The sequence below is a fragment of the Artibeus jamaicensis genome, unplaced genomic scaffold (assembly GCF_021234435.1).
Source record: "Artibeus jamaicensis isolate MK-2021 breed Jamaican fruit bat unplaced genomic scaffold, CSHL_Jam_final contig_851, whole genome shotgun sequence".
Lineage (NCBI taxonomy): Eukaryota > Metazoa > Chordata > Mammalia > Chiroptera > Phyllostomidae > Artibeus > Artibeus jamaicensis.
The window spans coordinates 8162156-8183654 of NW_026521986.1; the positions used below are offsets into that span (position 1 = coordinate 8162156).

A 21499-nucleotide genomic window follows, 5' to 3' on the forward strand; every position below is an offset into this window, starting at 1 on the left:
AAAAAAAATCTCAGCAGGCTTTATTGTAGAAATTGAAAAGATTTTAAAATTTATATGGAAATTAATAAACAAACCCTTTAGAAAAAGAACTAAGTTAGAAGACTTTTGTCTTTGTTTCTTTTCTATATTTTTTGTCTGGTTTCTTTTAATTGATTTATTTTTATTCTTTATAATTACTTGGGTGTTAATTTGTACTTGTCTGAAGGAAACTTAGATGAGTTTTAAATCTTCTTTTCTAATATGAAGTTACAGATGTCTTTCTGAGGGGTTCTTTAGTTGCATCCTGTAGATTTTAGGATTATAGTTTTCATTATTTTGTTAAAATACTTTCTAGTTCTGCGTCTTTTTCTTCTTCCATGGGTTATTTAGAAGTGTGTAATTTACACATATTTAGAGACTTAAAAAAATATTTTATTGATTTATAATTTTATTGTGGTCAAAGAACATACTAAGATATCAGTCTTTCAAATTTGTTGATCCTTATTTTATGGCTCAATATATGTCCTACTGTGGTATATGTTCCATGCACACCAGTAAAGATATATACTCCGCAGTCATTGAGTAGAGGGTGATGTATCTGATTGCCTTTTAATTTCATTTCCGTTTTAGTTCCTTTGGTATTTCCAGTAGTGCTTTATCACTCACAAAATAGAAATGTTCAATAAAAACAAATCCTGTTTTAAGTCAATGAAACGGTTCTAACTGGGGAAGTGATGGTGTTTCTCTGGATGTAAAATATGAACAGTCATTTGATTATACTCTGAATCTGTTCTGTTAAAAGGGCTTGAGAGTGGTAAACTGATAATATGAATTCATAGTCACTTTTCCCTACAAGCTGATTTTGTCAGTCGCAAAATTCTTGAGCAAAACCATTTTGTTTCATTTTAATCATGAATTATAATTTGAAAAGTTAAAACAAAATAAAAGGTTATCAGCCATGTTGGCAAAAGGTGAAATAATGCCTTAAATTTGATAAAGAAAAACTAGATGGATTGGATATTCATGTGAATCTGTGTAGGATGTGGGGCTTAACATTTACATCTCAATGTAAATGTTAATGTAAATGTGGGTGAACTCTAGCACCACAAAGATTAGATTCTATTTTGAGTCTGGAATGTTCTCTCAATAATGGTGAGCTTTATTGAGTTTTAGTAAGACGTCGGTGTGTTTGGTTACAGTAGGGAGCAGAGTCTCTGGTAGGGGACGCCTTGTTAGGGAACAAAGGGTCCTGTGTTCCACAGCCAGATGCACGACATTCCAGAGGGAAAATGAGAGACTGCACAAGGAACTGCCTCAGGACAAGCCAGAGATCGCAGTTTTTCATGTGTTTTCCTGCTGTCACAGAAGTTCAAGCAGTTGAATGATATAAATTGTCTTGTGGGTTTGTTATGGTGCTGATATGTGACTTGGACCGGAGTTTAATTGGTTCTCTGTATTGACAGGGGTGATTGGAGGCAGTTCCATTTCTGGAACAATTGTGCTTCTGATAAGTCAGAAGCACATAGCCTTGCCGCCTGTGCTTATGTGTGGGAAACAGTTGTTGCCCTTGCCCAGTATTTTAAATAGCCTGTGCTGTGTCACTTCCCATACTCTTCTGAGGATACTTTTTGCATCTTAAAGACTGCCTTTGTGTATCGAAAACAGCAGCAATTTAACACATTAAGCTCAGTGTGTCCCGAAGCATACATACATATATATATGTATATATGTGTATACACACACACACACACACACACAGTTGACTCTTAAACTAAACAGTGGGGTCAGGGCACTGGCTCCTGTGCAGCTGAAAAATCCCATGTAAGTTTTGACTCCCCCAAAACTTAACTACCTCTGATACCTGCAGGGGATTGGTTTCAGGACCACTTGTGATTCCAAAACCCACAGATGCTTAAGTTCCTGATATAAAAAGGTGTAGATTGTGCAGACTCAATCATTAACTCTGAAAAATGTTTGAGAAGTGAGAGGAACCAGGGTTATTGAAGTAATTGTAGTGACAGAAATGTATTAGCCTCAGGAGCTACTGAGGTGTCCATTCTAGCCTAGTACAGAAAAAATAAGTGTAAGTGTAGATCAAGGCATACAGTCTGCCCTCTGCACCTGTGAATTCCCAACCACAGACTGAAAAGTTAGGTATTTATTGAAAAATCTGCATGTAAGCGGACCTGTGTAGTTCAAACCCATTTTGTCCAAGGGTCAGCTGTATTTGATTATTAAATCTTGGTTTGACGAGCAGTGTTTTCATTAAAAAGATACCCGTTCTGTTGATCCTTCACTTTCCCAATAATGTTCACCTTGCCTAACTCTGCAATAAATATAAAGAACAGGGGCTCTATAAGAGCCAAGAATAGATGGCGCTTTGGGTCCTGCCACCTGTGCTCCATCCAGAAAGGTTCACTCTGTGTTCCAGAAGATACTCTTTTTAGGGAGAGGTTATGATACCCTAAAATATTTAAAACTGAATGTCTGTGGGGAACTCAGAGTCTGTACCCTTGAAGCACTTAGTCTCGTGGGTAAGATAAGACAGAACTATACAGAACCTAAAAACCTAACTCAGTGTGAATAGATTCTATTGATTCCAAAGGGATTCATTGTGGGTCCCGGAAATGCCAAAGCATCTGGGGCCATGACAGGGTTGGGAAGGAGCACGAGACTGTTTTAAGAGAGGGAAAGCAGTGTGAGGTTATTTCTTGTTCTTTGACCATCTCTGATGCGTATGTTTCAGCAAGGAATGGAGTTAACCTCAGTTTTATCTCCTCTTTACAGCCAGAAGAACTGAGAGAAATCATTGAGAAAACTAGAGAGATGGAGCAGAACAATGGTCACTACTTCGACACAGCAATTGTGAATTCAGACCTTGATAAAGCCTATCAGGAATTGCTTAGGTTAATTAACAAACTTGATACTGAACCCCAGTGGGTGCCATCCACTTGGCTGAGGTGAAGGAAGCCCTTCCTGTGGCACGATCGGACTTGATCTGGCAAATTGCCAGTACGAAGGTAAACCCGATACTTCAGCAGGACTTGGAGGGTAAGGTAGCAGGCAGTGTAGACCTGTTCTTCGATCTCAGACTAGTGAGAAGAAAATCCCCGTAAGTAATTTGTGCACAGCAGTCTTTATTCTGTGGCTTTGTGTTCTTGCCTCATTTGGGGATTCCAAATGGATACTTTCAACAGAGCAGTTCCATTTTATCCACGTAAAAACCTGTTTTCACCTAACTGAATCTTTCTGCCTAGTCATGTTTTCATGAACTATGTGTATATACACAGCAGTCCATGTCTCACATAGTTATAAATATTGACATTATTTAACGCTTAACTTAAATGATTTCATGGGAATGGGGGGTGGGAGGTTAGGGACCATGCTTCCATGTATTGGGCAAGACAATTGTAAGAAAACTGGTTTGGTCATCAGAAATACTTTGCTTAGATTTCTTTTATGTGCTGCAAGTATAACATACACATCAGATTTTAATAACTTACTACAGAAATTAAGTGTTGTTTATAGTGATTTAAAAAAAAACTTTTAAGGTGCCACTTTGGTCTGGAGCCACTCTGTTAGCCTTGAATTCATTTGTATGTCTTTTAACTGTTAAAAAACATTCCATTACAAGCACCAATTTTTAGCTCAAACTTTGTGGATCAGACTGTTCTGCACACTCAACAGACTCTGATCTAGTTAAGCATGTACAACATGCTGCTTTTTAATGATTTTTGTCCTTAAATTGTCACAGCTAATTAGATAACTGTGCTTCCTTTCTGTGCTCTGCATAGTACGATAGAACGTATGTTAAATTTTTATGAATGGTAGGTGTTCATGTAAACTGTGTTGACTGAGTTTCTCATGATGCAGTTCTTTATATATATGCGAGGACTGGCACATCTGAGTTTTCACATTTTTACATTTGAGCACAGTGTAAGTTGACTGTGATGTATATAGGTAATAAACTGGAATTCTGTGACGAATATAGCTGCTGTACTGTAAACTAATATTTAATAGATTGACAAATGGTCATTGGTAACACTTGTTCAGCATTGTACTAAAATTTTATCTGAGGGAAATACAATGAGTTGACGTTGAGATCAGAAGGAAAGGATGACGTGAAAGTCATCTTAACATTTTAGGAAAGAGTATAGGGGGCAGGATGGTTACACATATATAAAGAGGTTTTTATCCTAACAGGGTCTGCCCTTTGTGATCATAATGCAACAGCTTGCTAAATCCTAAAGGTTTAAGCTAATGGGATTTTCACACTGGCACAGAAAGGTAATTTGTAGCCTTTTCAACCGGTTAGGGATGGTGTGATGTGATGAACAACCTCAAATGTGAATATCTTCGTTTCATTTTTACAACTTAAGCCACAGCATTTCCTGTTCTCAAAGCTAAACACTGGAATAATATTGAGTTGTCACATAATTTAATGTAAGCAGTTGTTTCTAATTAGTGGTTTGTTTCCGTGTCATGTATATATTTGATTTTCTCTTATAATTTTATTTGAACAAATGTAGACGGTTTGTAAGTTGCCTTTTTCTGTTCAAATTTGCATGGCCTTCAAGTTGGCTGCAGTGTCTTAAGTACTTTAGGTACTGTTAGGAAGAAAGTAACAGTCCTCAGTTAGTGGGGCGAGTGCTCTACATACTGTCTCTTCAGGTCTGAACGCCCCCAAGGATCTCATAGCAGGAAACGAAAGCTCACACTAATCTTCAGCATCGAAAACCAAGGAACATAAGGACTTCGTCTTCTCAGCCTTGCAGTTTACTTTCTCCTCAGGAATGAAAGGTAGTCTGTGGTAGACAGTGGAGTTCTGACAGCTGTCTTTGACCCTACGATCTAAACCGTTGGAAGTCTGAGTTAGGTTAAAATGAGATTCCCGGCAGTGTGACAAGTGGCTGTGGTGCTGTCCCGAGTTAGCCCGCAGGCAGAGATCCGCACTAGGCCGTGTACCGTGGGACTCAAGACACGGCTTCAACAAGCAAACCCCCTCCCTAGGCACAAGCCGTGCCATCGTACACTTGAAGTCTAAGGTGACGAGATGTTTCTGGGGTCCGTGAAGTCTTGCAGTTCTGGCCTTATCAGCGTAGTGTTGGCAGAGGGACAGGAACATTAGCCCAGCCACATGGCTGTGCTGACACCCGCACAGTCCCTAAACAAAGTGAACACCGAGTGTTTGCCAACTTCCTTTGTCAAGCCTCCTGGCCAGGTCCACATCCTGTCCCCCTGGTTCTGACTGGAGACCCTCAATAGGGAGATCTCGGCCACTTACAGGAATGACATCAGCACTAACACAGTGCACGTTTGCTCAAACGGAAATATCTTCCTTTACTGAATTTTCTTAAGTCAGAACAGATAGGAAGGAGAAAAGTATTTAGACTAATCCAGATTTGCTTTCTATGAAAATGTGGTATCTGGATTTTTTCCCCATTTTTCACGGTCTAAGGAGTAGGTATTGATAAGGAATAGTTTGAATGTAATTTCATGAATGTGTGTGGAAAACATGAACCAGGGATTTAGCCTTAATAAGGTAACCTTTCTGACATCTGTCATTAATCCTCCTTTGTACTCTCATCCTGTACCTGCACTCTTATTTTGAGATGTCATACTGCACACTGTAGTGTAAAAATAAAAAAATTATATTTCAAATAAAGAAAGCCACTGAACACTTTCTCTTGCTGTATTTATATCTTCTGCCATTCAAGATTTCATCATACCTAACGACTACCCTGGCTTCACGTTTTTGCCAGAAGTCAGTCCACTGAGGGAACAGTGTCTTTTAACTTACTCTTCACCATGAGGCAGTACCCTCTACTGGCACAGATATAGGTTCTGTTTTCTTAATTGGTGTCTTAAAAAAAAGGAACAACTCACTTTAAATGATATTGTTTATAGCATAGTCACATTGAAATTGGCAAAACCACTCAATGACAGGCAGAACAGAGACCTGTCATGAGAAGCAAGTAAGTGAGGGCTTCCAGAAAGCTTGAGGAGTGCCACAGTAACACAAGGAGGGCTGCAGTGATCACAGACGACAGCGCCGGTGGGTGGGTGGGCGGGGAGGGTGCTCCCACAGTAGGGAGACCAGTGCTGGTTCCTAAGGGGAACTTCTAATGTGCTGGGTAAGCCCATCACTCGTAACACAGATGCAAGTGGAATAGGATGCTCTTCTGCAGCATAAACTTGTACAAGTTTCTGGACAGGTTATCGAAATCTCATCTGTGATAAATGGTTGTTATATTAAGATTCTGCAAAGGTACTCCCATAAATGGACATTCAGGGAAATTTTACCAGCAGTGAAATTCTTGGGCTGAAAAAGAAACAGTTACACAAACCAGACCTACACACCGTGAACTAAAATGGTGCCACGTTAGGATTTTTGAAAGAACCAGAGCAGGAAAGACGACTATTCAAACAGAAGGTCCTCGTCCTTCTCTTCAGCCAGGAGATTGGCAGGCTCCGCCACCTCTCCAGCTGCCCTCCGTTGCTCCAAGTCCCTCTCAGATTTTTCCTTGAGAATCTTTTTCTTCTCCTGTATTTTCTTTAACCTGTAAAATAAAGGAATTCTCTCAGTGCTGTTTCAGCACTAAAGTACATTCGCTTCTAGTTTTGTAACAAAGATAATAAACACAAATTACAACAAAATTGAAATTTTACCTTAATTTCAATTCAATAATTTATAGCCCATTAAAAAAGGTTTGAGGTAGAATACACATATTTTAAGCTAATAACAGATTTCAAAAGCTTCTATTCCAAGGTGAGCAAACTCTGGAATCCATTCCTTGATCATGGAACAGATTTTGAGCGTCACTGAAGGACAGAAACGAACCTCTGATCATTAGGATTATAAATCACACACTACTCAGGGCTCAAGATGGCATGTCTCCCCGAATGCCCTGCCTTCACCTGTCCACTTCTGTGAACCTGGCACACTGCCCGGCACACCACCTATGCAGTCCTCACCGTCTCTACTGGCTTCAGTGTTCACAGTCAACTCCGTACATGTGTCATTTCTCTCCCAGTACTGGACTAACTCTCTAATATAATGTCCCCTTCTGGAACATACTCAACATGCAGTCCATACTGAGTGACTTATTAATTCTGGTTTCTTTTTATGCGGGAGACACCCAACCTAAATCACTGTTTCATTTTTTAAATATTCAAGTATTTGACCAAAAATTTGGGGGATGCCATGCTTTAGCTAAGTGTAAAGCTAAGAGAACTGTCTTCACAGCCTTTGGCAATATTATTTCTTGCTTCTTACATATCAGTAAAATACAAGCTGTGCTGATTTTAAAGAACATGAGCCAACAAGAATTTCAGAAAACAGAGACTTTGGAATATGGGAAACAAAATGATCAGGAACTGCCAGTTTCAACAAACCGATAGAACTCTTCTCGCTCTCTCTCATCCAGCTCTGTGATGATATAGGCGAGGGTACGTTCGATCCGGGGGATGATGACTAGGGTTTAAAAAAATATTCACACGTGAGAACTTCAAATGACCTTTTTTCAAATTGCCAGTGCCCATTTATATATCACATACTTATTTTTTTCTATTTATAAAACCAATTTACATTTAATGCACAAAATTTAGAAAACAGAAACATAAAAACAAAACTATAATCCAACCACCCTGAAGTAATTGTTTTAAAATATTTTGGTATATGCCCCTCTAGTGTCTTCTCTATACAGAGAAAATTAGACCACGGTATATATGACACTGAATTTGTATGAATACATGACATTGAACCACAAGTGTTACTTTAAATCCACAGTAAGCCAGTGACAAAACCAGAGCACGGAGGCAGAGAGAATGCAGTAAGGTGAGTTTTATGTCAGTCGTGAGGTTCTATTTTACCTAGAATTTGCCTATTCTCACGTGAGGGCTACAACGGTACCTCGTCCCTTTTGTTTTGCTGGCAGTTCTGTGTACAGGGGCTGGCACTGCCACGCAGTCAGGAAAAAACTTCCTGTTTCACACTAATAGAGCCCAAGCAAAATCATTTCTTTGCTCTTCAAATTCTGCTTTTTTACCTTAAAATTTAAAAAATTAAAACTGAGTTTCTTAAGTATTATATCAACACTAAGCAGTCATAGTTTTAAAATAATGAAATAAGACTTCCGCCAAGATGGAGGCATAGGTGGATGTGCCGTGCCTTCTCACACAACCAAATTTAGAGACAACTAAATATTAGCAACAGAAAACACAGCCAAAACACGGAAAATTGAACTTTTCAGAAGTCCGTTAACAACAAATTCCTCAGCCTGACCGGTAAGGGGCGAAACCAGCGGCTGGTGAAGCGGGATTGCACAGGAAGACTCGGTCAGACGGACTCAGGCACAGAATCCAGATGCGCGGAATCCGGGCGCAGGGTTGGACCTAGTGAGCTACCGAAGGAGCGACCAGGTGAGCGACTGCGAGCGAGACAGCGGAGGAGCGGTGCTGCGTGTTGACTGTGGTCACGCATTTGTGCGCGGGCGGATGGGCGAGGGAGTGGGCGGTTGGACCGGGGCCCAGCAGGTCCCGCAGCGGGCGGCAGTGGAGGGCGCCGCCATTTCCCTGCTCTGACCCCACCTCCACGTACAGCGTCATAACCCAGCGACTCTGAGTGGCCCAGCCCAGGGGAACCACCTAAGGCGCTGATCCTCACCCAGCTGTGAGAAACAGCAGAGGGGGTCGCCATTTTCCCGCTCTGACCACGCCCCCACATACAGCATCACAACCCAGCTACCTGGGAGTCCAAGGCGCTGCTTCTCACACTTAAAGGGCCAGAACAGACCAAAAATGTCGCAAGAAGATCTCAAAGCCCCAGAGCCCATAGATCTAAGCAATGAAGAAATAGTAAAACTCTCAGACGCACAGTTTAAAACACTAGTCATCAGGATCCTCACAGAACTGGTTGATTATACTGACAAATTAGACAAATATATGAAGGCGAAACTAATTGAAATGAATGGAATTGCACAGGACACCAATAGCCATGAAAAGGAAACTGGGACTCAAATCAATGGAGTGGACCAGAAGAAAGCAAATAATGGCCAAACAGAAAAGAGTGAAGAAGCAAGAATTCAAAGAAATGAGGAGAGTCTTAGGAACCTCCAGGACATCTTTAAGCGCTCCAACATCCGAATTATAGGGGTACCAGAAGGGGGAAAGGCACAGCCACCAGTGGAAAACTTATTTGAACAAATAATAAAGGAGAATTTCCCCAATCTGGCAAAGGGAAATAGACTTCCAGGAAATCCAGGAAGCTCAGAGAGTACCAAAGAAGTTGGACCCAAGAAGGAACACACCAAGGCACATCATCATTACATTAGCCAAGATTAAAATGAAGGAGAGAATCCTAGAAGCAGCAAGAGCTAAGGGGACAGTCACCTACAAAGGAGTTCCCATCAGACTGTCAGCAGATTTCTCAAAAGAGACCTTAGAGGCAAGAAGGGGCTGGAAAGAGGTATTCCAAGTCATGAAATCCAAAGACCTACAACCAAGATTACTCTATCCAGCAAAACTTTCATTTAGAATGGAAGGACAGATAAGGTGCTTCTCAGATAAGATCAAATTCAAGGAGTTCATCATCACCAAGCCCTTATTATATGAAATGTTAAAGGGACTTATCTAAGAAAAAGAAGTTAAAGAAACATGAACAGTGAAAGGACAACAAACTCACAGTTATTAACAACCACACCTAAAACGAAAGCAAACTAAAAGGACAGCTAGATCAGGAGTGGAACCATAGAAATGAAGATCTCAAGGAGGGTCAGCAACAGGGGAGTGGGAGGAGGAGAAGGAGGGAGAAGGTACAGAAAATAAGTAGCATAGACAGTAGATAGAAAATAGATGGGGGGGGCAAGAATAGCATGGGAAATATAGAATCTAAAGGACTTGAGACACATGGTCATAAAGGGGGGTAATGGTGGGGATGGGGTAGGGTGGAGGGGAATGAAAGGGAATAGAACAACTGTAACAGCATAATCAATAAAAAAATTTTAAAAAAATGAAATAAGAAGGAAAATGGTGCATCAAGTGGGAAGATTTATTTTCAGAAATCAAGGATGACACTTTCTAGAAGAAGGATTTTAAGTAAATATTTTTTCAAGTAAATATTCACTGTGTTGTGCACTGAGTGTACAAAAAATTGTACACTCACTCAGTGATTGGAAAGAACTGAAGAAAACACTAGAGCTCTTACAAAATAGTTTCTAACCCTTTATTCATGTGTAACTGGAAATGAGTAAAATATTGCATACTTTTGAACTCCCACTCTGGTCTAACTCCTCCCTCCCCAAACATCATACAGCTCCTTCCGCCAAAGCACTTAACTCTTTGCCGCACTGCCGACCCACCACACTACCCGCTGTGGCAGTGCCTGATGGGTAACAAAAGTGGAGGCAGGGACAGTGGACGAACAAAGGGCTTCACAGCAGCTTGCACTCACCGTGTTCAATGGCATTTACACGCCTGTTGGTTATCTTAATGGCTTCATCCAAAGTAATAAAGGAAGTCTGAAACAAGGGAACAAACACTAAGTACAAAGTCTTCCTAGTCACACCCTGTTCACTCAGCTCCACTCGGCACTTACAGAGAATACTCAGAGACCAAGACTACTCCTTTTAAACATGTTTAAAAAATTCTTGTGAGATTTCCATGGGGGTAACACTTAATCTCCATGCTACCATAATTTATTTCAGACTTAAGTTTCAAAAATGGCGTGAGGAGAGAATCATGCATGAGTGACCTAGATATACATTCATTGGCCACAGAGGGAAAAACACAGCTTTCATGTGTGAACCATGTTCTTTGTCCATTGAAATCTAGCACTGACTGCTGCTGCTCTCATCTAGCAGAGTGAAACTACACCACTGCTCATCTGTTAGCAGCCAGAGTTGTGACATAGGTGCAGAAGCCACCATTTCAGAAATCAAAACATCTTTGGTTTGTTTCATTCATAGAGGGCCATGGAAACAGTCTGAAGCACTCAGTGCAGTGTGCGCTAGTCAAGATCTGAATTTCTACACTCGAATATCAAAAATCAAACTACAGGAGAGCTCCAGCAACACTGCCTACCTGCAGGGAGGCCAGTTCCACCAGTAGTTCCACTGCTTTGGCATAATTCCTCTTTAATTTAGCCAATTGTTCCCCACCTCGGGCTAAACCGGTCAGTTCATAACCTGAAAAAACCAGTCAGACAACATTTGTAATTGTATAATAATAATCTTCCCCCTAAGATTCCCCAAGAGGTAAGTCAGAACAACGCCAAAATGTAAAGACAAATTCACTATCTGTTGAATGCAAACACGAAGTGCCCATCTCACTCCCCAAACATTAAGAAGGTGACGCTGAGTAGGTTTCCACAAGGATCCCATTCTAACTACAGCAGGTTCTCAACCAACCCCCACTTCACTGGCCTGCTGGCCTAACCAGTGCGCCCCTTCCCTCTGCAGACTGCACTGCCTGGGGCCCAGTACAGTGGCACTCCGTGAACAGGTGACTCTGCAGAATGCGCTCCTTTACTCAAGCTGTGGAAAATATTTTACGGGAACCAGTGACAGACGAGTGCAGAGAAAGAATACTGCTTCTATAAAAAAGAAGTATTACTTTGGACAGACTGAATTAGGATGTTTTGCTACTCTAAAAATGCTGTCAAATTAGGGAAGGGTCAGATAATTCCCCGAACAAAGCTCGTTTAAAGAAGAGTCAGGAGAACCCAGAGACACACTTACTGTCAGTTCCTTCGTGGTAGTGTTCGAACACTGGCAAAGTGACACCTGTTCAACACAGAAAAAGTCAGCAGACTGTCTACAATCATCACTGGTTTCCAAGAACAAATTCAGGAACCTGCCTTCTTAAGTGTCCAATCCTATTCAAAAATTAAATTAGCCTCAGCAATAAAGGAGCTGATTGTTACTGTGGGGGTTTTTTTCCTTTCAGCTTTGATGTACATTTATTATACAAAAAAAACTGCACATATTTACTGTATACATGGCACACCCATGGTAATAAACATATCCATCATCTCCAACAGATTGCGTGTGTCATGTGTGCACCAGGAACTCTCAACGTGAGGCCTGCCCAGCACTCCTGTGCACAAGTTTCTCCTGTGCACCACACCGTATTATTCTGTTGGCACTCCACTCCACAGCACAACGCACCTCTAAAATGCACTCCCCTTGCACTGCCCTGGCTTTATACCCACCCAACAACTCCCCGGTTCCCCCCGCACCCCATGGCAACCCCCAGTTACAACTGGCTCAATGTGTAAAGCCAATCAACTTGTTCTGAGTAGAAAGGATTAACAGGGATATGGAGATCTTGCTGTATAAGCAGGTTAATTTTAAAACGTCACCTTTTCTCCCTCCAGGGTTCTGAAAGAGTAGAAAAGTTACCTGCTACATTATCTTTCTTTGCTCGAATCTTCACTTGGGCTTTATTCACATTTTGGATGACTGTAGTGCTGCAGGGGAAAGGGCCTGGGTTTAGTTAAGGTTTTAGAGTGAAAAATAAACCTACAGGGACCCACTGGGCCACTATAACAAGAGTGAGATTTCACAATTAAGTATGTTTTGATGACTGTCTTTTTCCAGAAAAGGTGAAAAATCACTACTTCCAGAGGAGGGCCTCAGAAAGCAAAGAATATTCAAAACTTAGCTATAAGAAAACAAAGAATTATTTTAAAGTATGCAGATTGCTTGAGTTGCCAGTCATACATGTGGGATTTCCATTCTGTTTATGTAATTTAGAGAAAACTTTCCTTCCTTTGGGTTTGTTGTTCAAACCTAAGTTTGGCTAGGCAGGAGTACAATTCCTTTATCCCAGAACTTACCTAAATTCCTTCAAGCTTTGTCTGACTCCTCACTGTCGTCATAAAGTAGTATTTTCCCCGAAAACCACCTGACAGCATTCACACTGCTGGTTCCCTCCCTCTGCAGGAAAAACCCGTGCACACTGTCCCACCAGCATTGGCCGAACTCAGCCTGCTCCCTCGAAAGGCCCCGTGCCTCAGGTTGGAAGACCTGCCCACCGGGTAATGCTCCTCCTAATAGATAGTAAAAACTAAGAATGAAGGACTCGTGTCATTGGTAAATAAGACTAAAAACCCCTGAAAATAACTTCTGCCTCTGCCCCTAAATGGGCATTTGCCTCAAGAGAGCACTGAACTCCAACTGAGAATAAGTGCTTACCTGGTCTACTTCACAGACTTACTCGGAGAATCATGTAACATGTAAACTGGCAAAGCCCTGCCCTGGTTGGTGTAGCTCAGGGTTGAGGTCACCAGTTCAATTCCCAGTCATGACAGGGTTGCAGGCAGGGTCCCCAGATGGTGTGTGAAATTCAATTGATTGATGTATCTCTCGCACTGATGTTTCTCTCCTCTCTCCCTCCCTTCCCCTCTAAATAAAATTTTAAACAATGTTTAAAAAGTTGGCAAAACCCCTTTGTAAAGCAGTAACTATTTTGTATGCTTTGTAAAGCTTATACTGACATGACAAAAGCCATAAATTCATGCCCCTTAAACAACCAATTCCATCCTCAAAACTTTATCCTAAGGAAATAATTCAATAGAAAAAAATACTTATGCATGAAGATGTTCATGGCACTTTTCTGATATTCTGGAACTCTGGAAATCAACCCAAAGTCCCACCTCTAGGAGAAAAGGTTAAATTATGATACATCTACAGAAAGATTATGCAGTTACATAAGTAAAAACAAGGAAATATGGTGACAGAATGTTACATGAAAATGGACTGTGAAGTACCCCACACCTGCAGCTACGTGACAGATACGTGGGTAGCAACGAAGATGGTGGTGTTAAGGCGATACGGGTAAAACTGTCCTTCCTTCTTATTACTAGTAATATCAGGTGTCATGAATGCTTACATTTGTTTTTTTTAAGATTTTATTTATTTTTAGAGACAAGATAAGAGAAAGAGAGAGAAACATCAATATGTGGTTGCCTCTTGCGTGCACCGTACAGGGGACCTGGCCCGCAACCCAGGCATGTGCTCTGACTGGGAATCAAACCGGTAACCCTTTGGTTCACGGGCCGGTGCTCAACCCACAGAGCCACACCAACCAGGGCTGAATGTTTATATTTAATTTAAAATAACTTTTAAGTTAAATCGTGAACATAAAAGAACTTTGATTTTTCAAAACACCCCAGTGAGTCTTCTTACCTGAAGTCCCCAGCTGTGAACTTGGCCTCAGCAAGTGAAAAGGCAGCTTCTCTCATCACTTCCCCCATCAACATTTTAGTCTGGAAAAGCATGAACCCATAGCCAATTCAAAACAGTTTCTCACAAGGAAAAATCCTGTAATCACGTTCCTTTAATAATCTGTACGTGTGTACTGAATCGGTAATGATAAAAATTTCCAATTTTGCTGGTTTGGTTATGGCTACTAACAATGTTTCGAAACCATGAGTTTGATAATTAAAACATCAAATCAAGACATTAAGAAAGAGAAAACTGAAGCTTTCCTGCAGGACTATGCTGTTTCTGAGCTGGTCCGTGACAGCCCACTGGAATCAATCTCCTAAACTCCCTGCAGCGCAGTCCGTCCTCACGGCGCAGTGACTCTGAAGTCCAGAACATTTCATGTCTAAGAATACCCAGTATTTTTTTTGAAAGAGAATAATGGAGACAGATGGGTAGAGAGTTACCTTACCAAGTATTAGAAATGCATAGCCATGGTAAGAAAGTAAATCTGGTACAGGTACAAGTAAGTCAACGAAACGGAGTAGAGTTCAGAAGAGCCCGGACTATACTGGAATTTACTTGTGTGAAGAGACCATTCAGTGGCCATCCATTTATGAAATGAAAAATCGAAATCCCTGCCTCCTCACATCAGTCCCCCCAAATCCAGAGATTTATTAAGGATAAAGGTTTACTTTTTTAAAACTATAAAATAAAAAATATTTTCCTAATCTTTGTAGGGCTTTCTAAATATGTAACTCAGAAGCTACATAAAGGAAAGGACCAAGAGATTCGACAAAAATATATATTTTTAAGAAAGTTAGACTTGAAGAAAATATTTTTAGCATTTGTACCCTAACTTGAATATATACAGAACTTCTACCCCAAAAAAAGAGAAATGTACCAAGAAAATCAAATTACAAGTAAACATGAAAGGATGGTCAACCTTACAAAATAATCAAAGGTAGTACAAACTAAAATAAGATAGCAATTTTAACCCAATAGATTAGCAAAAAATAAAATAAAAATAGCCAATTAAGGAAGCAGGTCCTCTTACTGATCAATTGGTAGTATGTAAATTAGTGTAACAATCTGGAGGGCAATTTGGCAGTTATCAAATACTTAAATGATTCTTGAGATTCTAAGATTCTTTTCCATAGAAACACTAATATACACATAAGAATTTACGTGTACCCTCCCCCACAAAATGGGAACACTACACATCCATCAGCAGACATGGTTAAATCCCATCTCCCATGTGATGGAGTACCACGCAGCTATTACAAAGAACGAGACCGATCTACGTGTACTGACATGGAAAGCTGTCCATACTCTGCCATGGAGTGAAGGAAGGGGGAGTGGGGCAGAAAATGTTACAGACACAAACTTAAAATAGTTGCATGTTTCTTACTAAAAACATCTGTGTGTCCTGGACATATGGCACACATGATGCTCTTGGTACATGCTTTACAAAAGCAGTACTTTTGCCATGTGCTACCAAAGAGAGACAGAGACTGAACAAGGGGGGGGGGAGGAAGAGGGGGGAGGAGGGGGAGGAAGAGGGGGGAGGAGGGGTGGGAGGTGGGGTAGGAGGGGGGCTGAGAGAGAGAATACAGAAATATGGAAAGCATATGAACCAAAATGGCACAAAGAACTCCTTTGGGAAATGAAAGAAGGATGGTTGGGGAAGGGGCATACGGGACAGAACCTTCACTTTTTGTATGTACTTCTGTATTCACACTTCATTTATCCAAAAAGCATTGAGTTAAAACATACTGTGTGCCAGCACTGTTCTAGGCACTGAAAACACATTGCGGAAGAGACAGAGTCCCTTGTCATGGGACTTACCTTCTCTAGTGGGGGTAAATAATCAAACAAGAAAATATGCTGTAGTTCATGCTATGATAAAAATAAAATAAGGAAATGTGACAGAAATAAATATGGCGGTCACTTCAGATTAGGGAATCAGGGGCAGCACCTCTGAAGAGACCATAATGGCCAGAGGAGCTGGTCAGAAGGAGTTCTGGGGAAAGAGCGTTCCAGGCAAAAGAAATATGTAAGAAATATGGCTCCTCCAGGAGCCATATTACAAAAGAAATATGTAAGAAATATGGCTCCTCCAGGGCCCTCGCTAGTGCGAGGGCCCTGGAGGAGGGTGTCAGGAAGAATGTGGGGGAAGAGGTCAGAGAAGCAGGCAGGGGCCGAATTAGATCAAGTGGGACTAGTGGACAAGCGTAAGGAGTTTGGATTTTTATTAAATGAATTAGGTAGAAGCCTGGTGTTTTTACTTTATAGTGATGTTTTTACTTTTGAAAGAAAAAGTTAAAATAACAAAGAAAAATTAAAATGTCAATGGCCATAGTGGATTCTCCTTAGATATTTCTAAAATAAACACTGTCCTAAGCAAAGTTCATTCTACCTCTATGATCTTCTTTAGGATCTGTCGAAATCGAAGAGTTAAGGCATCAGACTTTTTCTTCAGGAGGTTTCGACCTGTCTGTGCTCCTTTTAATCGAGCCTTCATGATGGTCTGTGCCCTGGGTAAACAAAGGTAAAGATGTACCCAATGTTTAAAAGAAAGAAAAATACCTCCCCCATACAAAGTTCAAATTATGCTTTATCCTCTGATGTCATCCTAGTAATATATAGCATTTGTAGCTGACAGGTTAATTGGTTTCTAACACTGCAGATTTCCACCCTCAGGTGTTCCATAAATGAAGTTCATTTGAAAGCAAAACAATGTTTTAATATCTAGAATATTTATTAAGTCATGATAAAATTTTCAGGAGTGCTATTTTATGATGGCAGCAGAGTTTAAATACTTATTTGACTTATAAATTAAAACTATATCTGTTTCCATTACAAGTATATTCAGGATTCTTTTTTAAAAATCTGTCTACTTATTTATACCACAATTTGAAATGCACTTGCCTTCAGGACCAACGATTCCACTTTGAGGACTTTATCCCATAGAGTTACTCCCACACAGACACAAAAAATATGTCCCAGGTTGAGAACTAGTTCTCCGGCACTATTTGTAAGAGCAAATGGGTGGAAACAAGTTAAATGTTTCATAAATTATGGAGCTTTGTATAATGGAATTATGTGCAGTCATTAAAAAAAAAAAGAGGAAGGTAGGTCTGGCATGTGCTCCCCACATCAAACCGTTTGAGCCCTGCAAAGCAGGGAGGGCTAGGTCTGCTTATATAGTTAGGACAGACTGGGAGACTGGAAAGGATTTAGAGAAACTGGCAACAGTTTCCTTTGGGAAATGGAACTGAATGAAAAAAACTGATTTACTTTCACTACTATATTTTTGTATCTTTGACATTTTATTCCACAACCATTTATTACTTCTTCTATTAAAGTGTGGCATTAAAGTGTTTTGATATCATCAATCAAGAGCCTAAAACCAATTAATTTGTAAATGACTTTACATAACAAATGAAGGTAACAAATGACTTTGAGTAACCTATAAATGACATATGTAAGTAGACTCCCGGAAGTGACAAGCTACTGAAGCCTCCTTTACCTCCTATTTCAATCTTTTCCCATCAGAAACACTAATATCAAAGTCAAGAAACCAACAACAAAAATTGACATTTCTGTTCTTGCCACCATATGCCAGATAAAATTTAATAGTGGAAAAAAGTAGGTAATAAGATTCAACAACAGGTTATCTAACTTAGATACTTAAAGTGGTATAAGGTGATATAATTTCATATGAATGGTGTTATAACCAGATGCAAAATAGTGACTATTAATGGACCTTCTGGCTAAATGTTTAGATTATATTAAAATCTTTTACCACAAAGCAAAGATTAGTGAGACAATTCTTAGAGCTGGGAGAACTTTAGACATCCTGAAAGTTAAGAAAATGAAACACCTTTCCCACAGCCACTCAGTGAAGAAAAGGCAGAGCAGGATTTGAAACAGTTTTCCGACTCCAGTGACCTGCCCAAGGCCCAAACTAAGGTTCATACCTAGGCCCACTGTATGCCAACCGCGTGGGACCCTTCCTCCCCTGCAGGTTATAAATAGCATCTGAGGAACCACTCTCTCTCCACAATGAGTGAAGGTCCAACCAAGTGAAGCCGGTCCAGGTTCCTGCCTGAGCAGGAGCTGGCCACCCAATGTGTACATTTAAACATACTGTACTGTTGACACTAACCACCAGAATTTGGGCTCAAAGAGTTGGATCAAATTTAAGTCAAATCCTGGTACTGCAGATCCCAGGAAGTTCATGATAAAAAGGCAAATGGGTTGATCAAAATGAATTTACCATGCTAATTTTCATTTCCTCCTAGGTAATGGCACCTATGTAAAACAGACAAATTTTTACTCTTGACACTCAAAGAGTAACATGCCCAAGGGCTTACAACTCTTGTAGTTATAATGTGAATTTGACTAACTTCTGTTGATTCCAATTCCTTCTTGCCTCCTTTGATTCCACCTTAAACTTGTTTTCCTCTCTCTGGCATATAAGTGGGTGTCAGCCCCATTTCACAGGCTAACACTGTAAGCTGGAGCTATTTGAAACAGAAATCACTAGTGTATTTTCTAGCCTAGCTCTTAAAAAAACTGTTCTTTTACAAGTTTCAGAGCTGCTCAGCCCTTCTTAAGAGTGTCTGACCTTCAGTCAGGATGATAACTTTGTTTCCAGATGAATCAAAGGCATCTGACTACATGAGGAAGTACCTACACTAAGCCTTTGGGAAAATATTTAGAAAAGCAGTTACTTCCTGCACCTGATTTTCCTCTTAAACTGCAATCTGAGTGTTCTCAAATAGTAATTTCCACCTTCACAAACCTATCATTCTTCTTGTGTAAGCCCAAGGAAGTATGTTTTTACCTCTTAGTCCTAAAACTGAAGCTGTGAAAACAGATTTTATTCAGTAATCACAGACAGTAGGGAGAAAGAGCTGAGCTCCATTCCAATTTGTGCAGAGGTAACTAAACAGTTTAAAGGAAGAATAAGGGAGGGAGGGAAGAGGGGACTCCAGTAGAGTCAGGAGAAATGCGGTTAGCCCAGCTGTGTCTGCCAGCTGGAGATTGTGTAAGTTAGGATTCTATACTCACTGATCTTCGATCCTTCTCGATGATTACATTTCAAAGAAATAGTGTTCAGGTCCTTGAGAAAGATACCTCTAATTTCTAGGGGAGACATACACATCTCAATGGGGAAATGATGGATTCATCACTGTAAGCCCTTTTCAGTAAAAAAATGCCTTGCCCTGGCTGGTGTAGCTCAGTGGATTGAGCATGGGCCTGTGAACCAAACAACCACGGTTCGATTCCCACTCAGGGCCCATGCCTGGGTTGCAGGCCAGTTCCCAGAAGGGGATGCATGAGAGGCAACCATACATTGATATTTCACTACCTCTCCCCTTCCCCTCTAAAGATAAATAAAATAAAATCTTAAAAAAAATAAAAACAATCTTTTTCTAAAAATGCCCTAAAAAAGGTCAGGGATCCACCATTGGGTGAATCAGCAAATCCTCCTGGCAGCACTGAGCTTTCTCAGGTGGACAAATTTTAACGGGGGCTGGTGTCATCCTAGGAACACAGCCTTAGGCTGCCAGCAGCCACGCTAGATGGAGTTTGGCTGTTTCTCAGTGCAGAGATTTGGACAAAGTCATTAAGTGCTGGAAAGTAGTTTTCACTACCCCAGGATAGTCCTGATCCTTATCTATTTCTCAGGCACTGCCTTTCTCCACAACTGACATGATTCCCATCTAGTACAAACAGCTATTAGAAAGTCAGCAGGTGAAAGCAAAAAAGTAAACAGAAAGCCAGTAACTTCATTTCACTAAGGGCTGCAGCCACTCAGGCAGAGGCAGAAATCTAGGTTTGGGGTTTGAAAATAACTCTTTTTAGGGTCCTGATTCTCAGAGAAAAAGGTCAGGATAAAGAAAAACAACAGGGTACTTCCCAAGAAATAGGACCATAATGAGAAAGATCTGAATGTCAGAGCCAAAACTAATTTTCTGCTCCTCACTGGGAAAAGGAAAAAAGGGAGGGGGGGGTGACGAGGAAACGGAGGACAGAGCAAATAAGAACATCCTGACTTTCCACACATTGTTAGGTAGGTTTGAGAAAAACCTCAGAATATTTTCCCTACAGACTAGCCAACAACTAGGACGATATGCTATTTCTCCTGCCAAAGTCAGGCCGAAAGAGAAAGGCAGCCCACGACCGAGCAGATCACACACATGGGTTCATTCAAGAACACTTTTTGTGGCCTGTCTACGGATTGATAACCGAGACACTCTGTCATACTGGAGAGAGCTTCCGGTCCCCTGGGAAAGACGGGCACACACATACGACCCACTGTACGATGTGACGGGCAACATTAGCAGAGGCCTTAGCAAGGTGCAATGGTGACAGTGCAAGAGGAGTGCGTCAGAAACTCAGGGCTATCTGCCCACCGCGAGGGACATGTCCTGGGATCTCGGAAAATGACTATGGAATCTAAGGCCGAATGGGACATCCTCGCTAGGGCATTTCGATTCGACAACACCCAGGTTGGCGTAGAAGTCTCTTCTCCAAGCTTCCCACCGCAGTCAACTTCCCTTCCCGATCATCACACCTCGTTGGGATGTCCATCTCTCCGCCAAACTGAGTCCTGTTCGGGCAGGACTGGCGACCATTCACAGTTACATAAATCCGGTGCCTGGTTCAGTGGGGAGTGTGGAATGAATGGCTCGATTAATGAGGAAGGTAAGCGGACGCCCACAGAAGCCAGCGGGCCCGGCGTCTGTTCTTATGGACTGGGGTCGCTCTGGCCAGTCCGGTTCACCCAGAGGAATGTGCGGGGGGACCGTCAGGGAGCCTGGCCCTGGACTCGCGACAAGAGACCCGGAGAGCTCAAGATCTACCCAGAAAATCAGGACCCTCGCTGCCGGCCCAGGGTACGGAGGAACCGAGAATCCCGCCAGGCGTTCCTGAACATAATGAGGGCTGCTCGTTCCATTGTTTTACTTACATTCGTGAGGGAAAGATTTCAATTCGGTCTTTGCTCGACATTCTGACGACGACTTGTTCGCCTCGAGTTACCAGTCAGGCAATCGGGACTGCCACAGCCCCGGCCAAAGTCTCCCTTCACCAGAATCAGCTGGTTCTGTCACCTGACCCCATCTCGCGTTGCTAAGAGGCTGCAAGGCCACACATCCTTCAGTTCCGCTTCCTGTTGGTACGGGGAGAACCAGGGTGCGGGTGGAAGCTGAGGAGGATGTGTAAGAGGCGATGCCCGGATGTTGAGGCGCGCGCACCAGGAGACAGCCCCTCACTTCCGGCTCGCTTCTGAGCCCCTCCCA

At 41.5% G+C, this 21499-nt stretch overlaps 2 protein-coding genes and 1 non-coding gene across 8 annotated transcripts in view; 2 read left to right on the forward strand and 1 right to left on the reverse strand.

The window, feature by feature from the left end:
* Positions 1-3711, forward strand: part of PALS1 (protein associated with LIN7 1, MAGUK p55 family member) — a 74438-nt gene extending 70727 nt beyond the window's left edge. For all 6 annotated transcript variants that reach the window (XM_037125927.2, XM_037125926.2, XM_037125929.2 and 3 more), the window contains one exon: positions 2767-3711. In XM_037125927.2, coding sequence (XP_036981822.2) covers positions 2767-2943 — 177 coding nt within the window. In that variant the 3' untranslated portion in view covers positions 2944-3711. The remainder of the gene's footprint in view (positions 1-2766) is intronic.
* On the forward strand, positions 1922-2053 carry LOC119034830 (small nucleolar RNA SNORA66). The gene has a single exon (XR_005079650.1). It is a non-coding gene; the product is annotated as a small nucleolar RNA SNORA66 (small nucleolar RNA).
* Positions 3712-5861: 2150 nt separating the features above from the next.
* On the reverse strand, positions 5862-21433 carry ATP6V1D (ATPase H+ transporting V1 subunit D). Its single transcript, XM_037125936.2, has 9 exons — positions 21169-21433; positions 16603-16720; positions 14166-14245; positions 12378-12445; positions 11715-11759; positions 11059-11162; positions 10430-10496; positions 7375-7453; positions 5862-6539 (listed from the first exon to the last, which is right to left on the reverse strand). The coding sequence occupies exons 1-9, from the start codon at positions 21207-21209 to the stop codon at positions 6398-6400; spliced, it is 744 nt and encodes a 247-aa protein (XP_036981831.2). The 5' UTR covers positions 21210-21433; the 3' UTR covers positions 5862-6397.
* Positions 21434-21499: the final 66 nt, after the last annotated feature.

Excerpts from the sequence above, each read along its gene's own strand:
- ATP6V1D (XM_037125936.2), bottom strand. The coding sequence starts at position 21,209 with ATGTCGAGCAAAGACCGAATTGAAATCTTTCCCTCACGAAT. Across the intron at positions 10,497-11,058 it reads TGGAACTGGCCTCCCTGCAG|ACTTCCTTTATTACTTTGGA; the intron begins GTAGGCAGTGTT and ends CCCTTGTTTCAG. Across the intron at positions 7,454-10,429 it reads TGTAAATGCCATTGAACACG|TCATCATCCCCCGGATCGAA; the intron begins GTGAGTGCAAGC and ends TTTAAACCCTAG.